Here is a 10,503-nt window from a genome sequence, read left to right as displayed (position 1 = left end):
TCAGATTTCAAAAATCGAATTGCCCAATCATATTGCCAAGAATTAATCAGTTAAATCAATAATGTCACGAGCATAGTCGCAAGGTCATCAGCGTTAGGACTTAGGCGTGCTTCCTTGTTTGGGTTAGTGTGGCTTGGACCTTTAATGGGCTCAGTCTAATTTGGACAGGTGGCCCAACATAATTATAACAAACTACGGCAAAAAGATATGATATCAATAATTCGATCATTATGTGACGGTCGTATTTAGTTTGGGTGATAATAATCGCAATCTCACGGAGTCACGGTAATGACTGATTTATGGATCCGCAAAACTATGTTTAACTGATTCATGTTGTCTCACCGTTTGTGTGAGTTTTGTTATTTTCTCACCATTTGTGTGAGTATGATGCTTGATTTAGTAATGAAAGTTGTTAGGGGATTGCATTCTCAGTCGATAGCTCAAACTGGTTATGACGGAAGCGATTGTGGCGAAGTATATGTACATATCATCTTCAACAAATCACTTATTTCAGTGTTTTGTTTGTTCGACGCGACTGTTTATGTAGATGCCGTATGATTTTTTATTATTAAATTATTAAATTAACTCATTTATCAAAAAAACTGTTAGTATTCTCAAAAAAATCGTAAAAGATTTTTCTCCCAACGCAAGGACGACGTTTACCTACTAATTAGTGGACCGATTTGGTTTTTAATCCTAAATAATCCATTCAATTCCTCAAACTAAATACTTAAATGTAAAAGAAGCGTGTGGGGTGGTGTATTTTGTTTGGAATTAGACAAATGTCAATATGTCTGCGTCAGCTCGAAGAAAAACCATGCACCCTGCAAACAGGAAAGTGACATATAATATTCTTTGCACCGTCGTGAAGTTTTATTCGCATAAATTAAATACAATGTACCAAAAGTGTTAAATATAAATGGGCGCATGTTGACCGTTGCATGGTTGACTAAAAGTTACTTACATTTACTTTTAACAGAAGTAAAAACGAGATTTCATGCGATAAAAAGGACTTCATGCATGAGGCAACGTAAAAAACATACCGAGTCCATCTATTGCCTATCGCTGTACGAATTCAAATGGTGGCATACAGGCACGGATACGTGTTGCAATTATGCATTATATACTGGGTGTTTAGAGGGACTTATTTCGGTAGAAGTCGGCCTCTATTTTTTTTTCCCCTTGACATATTCGTTGTAAAAAATCAAGAATTACTTATAAGAAGAATCTATCTTTTGTTTTAAGACACTTATTTTTTCCCTGACATTTTGATAACTTATAATTCTTAATTTAATCTCAACTTTTTTACTTTAAATAAGAAGTCACTAAAAATAACCCAAATGACCTCATAGTCCCAACCATTAATACCCAACTAATTCTTTACCGTTTCTTTTATTCGTCACATTTGATTTTTTTCATTTCAAAACTTGTCAAAGATATTTAATGAGTCCCATAAGTCATCCATTTTTCTTTACTTTTCACAGTATTTTTACTTTACTGTTTTATACATTAGGCTCCACCATTTTACCCATTTTTTTTATTTTTCACTATTTTATATATATTTTTAATTTTGGTAATCAAATCATATGTAAACAAATGACTAGACAGAGGGAATATATTCTTCATACTATCTTCCTACGAAAATTTTACCCGACCAGTTTAAAAAATAACACAAGCGGTGCAGTAGAACATACCAATTTCACGATTTTCTGATGAATATATATCCTATATCATGATACGAAATGAATAAGCAGAGCTTACATTAGATTCATCCCCCTAGATATTAGTTGACCTGAAATAAAACTCTGTGAAGATCTCCATTTGTCACCGTTAACATGCACATGCACACATTACCACGTTCGAGCCTGCATTGGCATGTCCGTATTATTGGTCGACCAATTCCGAAAACGAAAGACAAGCACGTCTGTTTTGCATGATTGATCAGTAGCAGTCATTTTGTATGGTAGTCATTGGTAACCTTAAGAAAGTGATTACGAAAGTCAGCAATCGGTAAATTATTTTGGTTGAAGCCATAGGTTAATTGTTAGTCAAGTATATCATTGATATTTTGAGGCTGAAGTTGTTTTGTTTTATGGGCGTGGAGTTATCAATATTATCTTATGTAACTGATGATTAAAATTGACCTCAACTGCCCATACAGGAATTTGTCAAAGATATACATGAGAAGAACATCACTATCTTGACTAATATATTACTGAATTAAAATCTTGCCACGCTTTCGAGATGGCGAGATGAAGATCATTTCTCTTTTGCTTCTTAATATATATTTAGACTGTATATAGTATTGTTTTGGGGACCAAATTTCAAAGATGTAAATATATACTACTAGTTAGCTGCCAATTCAGTTTCTCGCGTATAACATTTCATGGCTTACTCCTAAAAAGAAATCGGGTAAGTGGGGATTGATTGGCTGCTTCCTGGGGAGGTGCTGTGTGTGTTGGACATATAAAATATTATAATCATTTGCTATGACTTCTTGCTGTTATGATATTTTATTTTTACAATAATAAATTTTTGTCCTGCCAAGGCAACAGTACCATAGCTCGTTGCTTTATAGTTTTTACTATAAATAGGTAAAGAATCACAAGCATTACTAAGTAAATACTTGAGACAATTAAGTAGAACTAAACTCTCAATCTCTTTCTCTGTTCTATTCGCTTCTTGTCTTTGGAAGTAACTGATCAGTATGACTTGGTCATCATCTAAATTAGGGTTCTATTTCGTTATAAGCTGCCTGTTTGTTGGCATAGCTTCCTCTCAGTTGTCTTCTACATTTTACTCAACTTCCTGCCCTAATGCACTTTCTATCATCAACTCTGCTGTGACCTCGGCTATTAACAGCGAGGCTCGCATGGGAGCCTCGTTGCTTCGCCTTCATTTCCATGACTGTTGGGTTAATGCAAGTTCCACTACGCCATATATGAGCTATGGCAATGGTTTGATCATTGGTGTTGCAATGTTATGTTGCATTAGAGGCACTAATCCATACCTACCGCAACGATAATCATTCATGTCCATTTGATGTTGCGATAGCCAAAACTATGTGTTGCATAGAGTATTTGTAGAATAATTATTTATAATATGATAATAAAATTTAAAGCTAAAATACTTTTAAATTATTAATTAATAAGATATAATATATTAAACATGAAAGAACTAAATATTGAAATACAATATAATATACATGTGAAAACACTGAATTCTTAAATAATATTAATTTCATTATAATAAATTTTTAATGTAATTAATTATAATAAAGATAATAACTTTGAAACTAATTGATTATTAAGAAAATAATGACATTGAAATTTATATTTTTTTAAAATAAAATTGTTATTTTTAAAATATCAAAGAAATTGGAAATGATATTTAAGATGAATCCTTCGTATTAGCAAGACAATAAAAAAAAATCGAAACAAAGCTCTGCGTGAAAAATTAAGAGCGGCAAAACTCCCGCTTTTGTTTCACCCACCTCATATCATTTCAGCCCCCACACACATTTTTGTCCACACACACTCACCTCACTCACCTTCTATAATCACCGGTGTCTTCAAACTCAGCTCTTCGACGATTGGGTAACTTTTGGGGACAACTGAATCGAGTTCTCTCTCAATCGATTTCATCGTTATTAGGGTTTTGGTTTCAGGTCTTCAATCGCAGGCTTTGATTCAAAGCTTCTTCATTGAATGGAACTAGGGCTTTAGATTCATATTGCCTTGTAATTTATTTGAAAGATTTGAATTAGGGATTTCATTTTAGTTATGTTAATTTGTGTCTCGTTTGTTTCAGGACTTCAATTAAATTAGGGATCCACTCCAACATGAATGGCTTGAGTCGAATTAGGGCTTTTCACTTCAATTGGGGCTTCGAATTCTTGGATTGTGATTTAAGGTGTACTCCCTTCATATTTCTTTTTATTTGTGTGTATGTATACTCGAGTTCAGCGTTTCCAGATTTTCTTTTGGGATCAATAGTTTAGAGTTTGTATCTGGCAATTGAATTTCAATTGGAATCTCTATGATGGCCTTTTGATATATGTATGTATATTCATGTGCGTATTTTGCTGAAACTTGATCTAGCCATTACCAAGTCTAATTTGATGCTCTGTATTTTATTCGTTTCTCGGGATTATTTTTTTTTGGATGTAAAATGATCTGTGTTTTCACGAGTTGTTTTTATATTGAATTATACTGGAATTGGTTCTTGGCTAGTTATTTTGGGGGACTGTGACCTCATAACTTGATGTATTTCTATAGCCGGTCCTATATATCATTGCTTTAGTTTCACCGTAATAGTTCATTTTCGTTTCCTAGTGTAACCATATGTTGACTATTCAGATAACATCCCTGCTGTTGGTATGGCAATGGAGGGTGCGACTATGTCAAAAAACCTGAATTCTTACTGAAGTCTATTCCAAATATTAGCATATTTGATCCCAAAGTAAAGCTTCCAGTGAAGAAATTCTATGAAGGTAAGAGAGCATATTAAGCCAGCTTCATCCATCATTTCTTTTCTACAACCAGTAAACACTTTCCAATGATCACAACATATGAAAGTATATACTGGTGATGGTTGGCATTTGGATTTAAAAAGTACTAACTTTGATGCATATTCCCGACCAGATTTTTATACTAAGGTAATTCCTTACTCGCTTTAAGGCTTGGCTGCAGATACAGCTCCTGGTAATTATATAAAACTTTCTCAGCATTAACTACCTGAAAATATTGTGCTAAAGGAGAAGAAGCTAATCTGAAACCATCCTATTAAATGAGAGAATCAGAATCTGGCATAAATTAGGACATTTAAATTTGTTAGAACTGTTATCATAACTTAACATTGTCCAAGCTAATCAATTGGTAACATGGGAGATGTTATTGAGATTGATACATGGGTTGATGCATCAGCAAAAAATGGTATGTGTTATAAATCGAACACGAGCTTTGAGAATTGAATGAAATATAAAATTTCAAATACGAACTTCTATTGATGCGGGACTCTTACTATAGTCAGGACTCGGGAGGCTGCATTAGCAATATAAACTAACAGACTTCCCTAGCAACTTATAGTTTCATTTGTTTATATCTCTACAAGGCATCTGGCGTTTGTTTATATTTCTATCTTTGTCTTAACGATTAGATTTGTATGATTATGTTCATAACACATATCACTTAAATATGGCATTTCAGGTTTCATATCTCTTCAGAAATCCAGAAGTTTTGGACATGGTTACATTCAAGGTGCCACTTATTCTTCAGCTGTTAGTGGAAGAGTGAAGATATTTTGTTTATTGAAAGAAAAATGAAGTGTTGTGCAAAGTTGTGAGTGACTAAAGTTGTGAGGCGATAAACTGATTTGGTAGCTGCTTTGATTTGATTCCATTTGGTAGTTACTTTTGTTTGTATCAAAGAATAGTTTATTGAGATGTTTAACATTTAAAGTGTATATTTTCAACTCCTTTCGGTAAATAATGTTGCTTTCGATTAATAAAATGGGGCAGCTGCTGTAGTAAAATGTTTGAAAGTTATATTTAATGTTGCAATAGTACATACTCATATATGTTGCTATGGGACTGACACATGGCAGTCAGTAGGCGACACGTGGCACTTTGGGCTCACATGTGGGATCCACGTGGACCCTAAAAATGGGACTTACAAGAGGGACCCACATGTGGGTCCCACTATTTTTTTAAAATCAAAAGGTCTAATGTAACATAATATATTTGTTCCTATAGGGTCGTCAGATGTTGCAATAGCACGTTTATTGTAACATAAAAAGCCGTGTTGCAGTAGCTTACCTAAATGTTGCAATAGAAGCCTAAGGCAGCATGCAAAAGTGCAACTTAAATTTTATGTTGCAATAGCCCTTTTTCGGGCTATGGCAACATATTTTGGGGTTATGGCATCATTTTTTTGATGTTGTCGTAGGCCATATATGGCGTAGTGTTCCCGTTTCCTGATTCAACTTTCTTGCTGTTTTCATTTTCTTTACATGCTAACTGTTTATTCATTCCATGAAACGTTAGATATATTATATGTAGTCTCACTCCCCTCCTGTTATCGATTTACAATGCATGCAAATTCTCGTGTGTAAAATATGAGTAGTGCTAGGTGTACAGAATTGTGTACAAAAAATTTGTACATGATGACATGACAATTGATGTTGAATGTTTTAATTGGAGTTGTTGATGTGAATACAGGGAGCTCATTCCAATTAAAACCCACCACATGTCATTATGTACAAAGCATTTTCCCGGAAAACATATGTGCACATGTATATGGCTTGTTACATTATATAATTAACTGGAAAATTGAAACAGGGGTGTGATGCGTCGCTTTTACTGGACGACACGGCGAACTTCACAGGAGAGAAAACAGCAGCTACCAACTCAGGATCCGTAAGAGGGTTCGATGTTGTGGATACGATTAAAACCAACCTGGAAAGTGCATGCGCCGGAATTGTTTCCTGTGCTGATATCTTAGCTGTAGCAGCTCGGGACTCCGTTGTTGCGGTAACATTAATTGAACTAGAAAAACTTTATCATATAGCATACAGACCGATTACAGTAGCCATTGAATGATCTAAGTTAATGATGCTCAACTTGCAGCTTGGGGGAACTAGTTGGACAGTGCAGTTGGGTCGAAGAGACTCCACCAGCGCAAGTCTCAGTGCGGTGAACCTTCCCGGGCCTGGTTCCAGTCTCAGTAATCTCATTTCTTCCTTCTCCAATAAAGGTTTTACTACCAAAGAAATGGTGGCTCTTTCAGGTTCGTTATTTTTAATTCTTAACCAAATCAAAAGGATAGTGATCGCTGATCACGTATTTGACCAAAACTCCATTAAGAAGTTGTTGGTTTAACAGATCAGACAATAGAATATTGACGGATATATGCAAATTTTAATATACATAACATTTGACACATTCCTTTATTCATTAAATATTCCATGAAAGAAATAATCTAGCTAGCTGCATGAGTACTTCTAAATTCAACACAAATATATGAGCATACATCAACTCTGTACTGATGTAATTAGTGCAAAAGAATGTACGTTTATTCCAAACGGGAAAATGCTTGGTGCACATAATTGTGTACAAAATTTTGTACATAATGACATGTGGTGGATTTTAATTGGAATGACCCCCTATTCTACATCAACCATCCCTATTAAAACTCACCACATCAATTGCCACCTATGTTACTCGGATTCGGTTAGAAGTGTCTGACATGGATACGTGTCCATGTGTCGGACTCGGTAATATTTTGAAAAATATACATGTTTTTGGTCTAAAATAAGTGTCCGAGTCAAAGTGTCCATGTCCGTGTGTCGACTGTTGAGTGTCCGACACGGGTACTTCGAGGCAAAATGAAGGGTCCGAATAACATAGATTGCCGCATCATTATGTACAAATATTTTGTACACAATTGTGTGCATCTAGCACTACTCTTCCAAACGACTCCGTCTGTTAGAATATATTAGTCTCTTGACTTTTTTTAACGTACTTTTAAGAGATTTGGTCGCATATTTATAAGTAACATATGCGCTGCAGGAAGCCACTCGATAGGTCAAGCCAGGTGCCAGAATTTCAGAAACCGAATATACAATGAAGCAAACATCAACGCCTCCTACGCCACAACTTTGAAAGCAAACTGTCCAAGGAGTGGGGGAAACAACAATCTAGCTGCTCTCGACGCTGGAAGTGGAACATCATTCGACAGCTCTTACTTCACCAATTTAATAAGCCAGAAGGGTCTGCTCCATTCGGATCAGGTGCTCTTCAATAACGGCTCTACGGATGCTCAAGTCAGGTCTTACAGTACAGACCAAGCCACATTCTTGTCCGACTTCGCGAACGCGATGATCAAGATGGGAAACCTTAGCCCGCTCACCGGCTCCAGTGGTCAGATCAGAAAAAACTGCAGGAAAACGAACTAGACTTGTAATATATATGTAACCACCTGTGTGTTTCATCACAGTTGAGTCTTTCGAATTCTGTTTTCACTGAATAATTAAGGTGGTTGACCACTTGTGTGGTTTCAGCGTTCAACTGTTAAAATGATCTCCATATTACCACCCTTCGTGTGTACTGTAGTCTGTAGTTTTCATCATCAATGCTCTTCATGTTATGTGGAATGAGAAAATGTATTTAGCTTTTTTTGTCTTTTACTTAATCATCATAATTACATTTATTACCTCTGTTTTTGAATATAACCGATTTGATTTTTAATATACATTTCTCAATTTTTGAACACTATAAGAGAACTGACTAAAAATTACCAATTAAAAGTCACCAACTGTCGGCGGTTGCTTTTAAAATCAATTCATACTGAAGCATAAAAGCGATGGAAACTAGTAGCTTTTACCGCCGGTCGCTTTTGTTAGATAGTTTTTACGGGTGGCTGCTTTTAAATATAAAAGTCACCGTTTCATTTATGATGGTCGCTTTTAAGTTGTGTGAGGGTAGACGGAAATTTTCCTGCGTGATGAGTAAAAAAAAAAAGATATAAAAGCTACTGATCGAGTGACATTTATAAAAGCTACCGAGTCCGGTGACATTTGTAAACCTTTCTCTTCTACCCAAGGCTGAATTCTTGAAAGAAAATGGGTATATCACATTCGCATGCATATATTCTATGCTAACTAATGTTAAGAGACCAATTCTCCTAAACCCTCAAGGTGTTAGGAGGAGGGCTTACCAGGATCATATTCTAACATTCCCCCTCACTCGAAAGCCCATTTATGGGTCGAGAGTGTTAAGTGATCAATTTTCCTAAAACCTCAAGGTGTTAGAAGGAGGGCTTACCAGGATCATATTCTAACAACTAACACTTAGCATATTAATAATTCACACAGCAACTAAAAGTACGAAAAAAGAAACAGCTCCTCACCATCGAAAGCTTCAGCTTCAAAACCGAAGCCAAATGCATCATAGGTGTATTTAATGAATTCAAGAACGCCCCTGACTTCATCTTTTATCTGGAAATTAAAATAAACCATTTGACAGCCAAATAAGGATTTATAGAAGAGCTAATAAAGAGTGAGGTACAGATTACTGGATAAAATTCACCTGGGATTCCCTGCAAAAAATATGAGCATCATCCTGTAACAATAACAATATTGTAAGAAAAATGGTGAGAAACTAGAGAGTGTTTATGATCACAAGTAAATTTTACTTAGGGGGCGTTTGGTTGATGGTTAATGAGCCCGGTTAATGGGAATCGGAACCAACTATGTGTTTGGATTAGTAAAATTTTTGCTTGGAATGGGAACCTCATTCCCTCTTGAAGGGTAAATTAATACCTCCACACCCCTTGGCTTACCATTTCCCATACCCTCCATTCCCATACCCCCCATTCCCATTCCCACCAATCATCCAAACACCCTGTTTTGTTTGGTGTTTAAGAGAATGCCAGGTCATAACATATTTTTGTTCAACCATGTTGCAACGCATATTAGATTGACATTATGTTTTTTCTCGCAAGAAATGTTCGCCAGTTTTATTCTATTAAGCTCATTTTAATTGACAGTTGCATGATTTTATAGCTTCCGATGAGTTCCCAGGTCATCTGGACTAGCACAAACTTGTTTCTCCTTTATTAAGGAGCTTAGGTAGGCTGAATTACTGGTTTTTGGTGCTTCTTGTGTCATGCCATTAGCAAAAAATTTACATAATGAATTTAGCCAATCAATATAGCCAACCATTATACATATTCCCCTCGGAGATGCTTTAAGATAGTAATTTTTTGAGTTTTCTTGTCTGGCAAGAATTTTTGGACTTCAGTAATATATGGTTTATAATTTTCTTTTAGATTCATTATTGTGATGGTAGCTTTATAATTAAGGATTACATGATGATCATGTTACCTGAGTCCTCCGATGCCCGCCTTATTTGCTTTTATTTATGGCCATGTTATTTGTGATTGTATTATTTTCTTATCCACTAAATTATATATTTCTCATGATTTTGTGAAGTAGTCCAGCTATGCTTGCTTATAATTAATTTAGCTGACTACTTTTGATTATTGTCTAGGACAATGCTTCTGAAATTCCAGAAGTTCCTGTAGAGATGATGATGATAGGAATTTGATTTATTATCCGCTTATCCATAATTCTTAATTAGTAGATTATTTATGTATGTACTAATTAGAATCGATAATTATTTGTTAGCATGAATTTTATGTAATCTTTTTGTAAATACTCGTTGAAATTAAGAGGGCCGTTGGACTTGAAATTGTGTACCGTGTTAACATGCTGCTTATGCAGTTTTAGGATATTTATTATTTTAATTTTTGTTAATACCCCTTCCTTCTTTAATATAATGATGTTGGGTATATAATTATTTTGGGCATTGTATAATAGGTGAATGGTTTTTCAAAGAGGGTAGTAAAAAAAAGCAACTTTTTTTGTGAAATTACCATATAAAAATGACCGGCTGTGGTGGCTTATTAAATTTTACTAATTCTGATAGTATTTATATAGGACTTT

General features: G+C 35.1%; 1 protein-coding gene and 1 long non-coding RNA gene across 3 annotated transcripts; both read left to right on the top strand.

Moving 5' to 3' along the window:
- The first annotated feature begins 2,608 nt into the window (after positions 1–2,608).
- LOC108194133 (cationic peroxidase 1) lies at positions 2,609–8,189 on the top strand. The gene is made up of 4 exons (XM_017361038.2): positions 2,609–2,920; positions 6,338–6,529; positions 6,626–6,785; positions 7,568–8,189. Exons 1-4 carry the CDS (start codon positions 2,708–2,710, stop codon positions 7,951–7,953), a joined length of 951 nt encoding a protein of 316 aa, XP_017216527.1. The 5' UTR covers positions 2,609–2,707; the 3' UTR covers positions 7,954–8,189.
- On the top strand, positions 3,428–5,545 carry LOC135147864 (uncharacterized). 2 transcript variants are annotated; one of them, XR_010285801.1, is made up of 5 exons: positions 3,434–3,667; positions 3,811–3,912; positions 4,359–4,492; positions 4,644–4,703; positions 5,208–5,545. It is a non-coding gene; the product is annotated as an uncharacterized LOC135147864 (long non-coding RNA). The 2 variants fall into 2 exon arrangements; XR_010285800.1 differs by lacking the exon at positions 4,644–4,703 and having other exon boundaries at positions 3,428–3,667.
- Positions 8,190–10,503: the final 2,314 nt, after the last annotated feature.

The sequence above is a fragment of the Daucus carota genome, chromosome 7 (genome assembly GCF_001625215.2).
Source record: "Daucus carota subsp. sativus chromosome 7, DH1 v3.0, whole genome shotgun sequence".
Lineage (NCBI taxonomy): Eukaryota > Viridiplantae > Streptophyta > Magnoliopsida > Apiales > Apiaceae > Daucus > Daucus carota.
The sequence above is the reverse complement of the archived record's forward strand: the minus strand, read 5'-3'. Positions and strand labels throughout refer to the sequence as shown.

Coding starts and splice junctions, on each gene's coding strand:
- LOC108194133 (XM_017361038.2), top strand. CDS start 2,708: ATGACTTGGTCATCATCTAAATTAGGGTTCTATTTCGTTATAAGCTGC. Junction 2,921..6,337: donor TCCATGACTGTTGGGTTAAT/GCAAGTTCCACT, acceptor AAATTGAAACAG/GGGTGTGATGCGTCGCTTTT. Junction 6,530..6,625: donor CTCGGGACTCCGTTGTTGCG/GTAACATTAATT, acceptor CTCAACTTGCAG/CTTGGGGGAACTAGTTGGAC.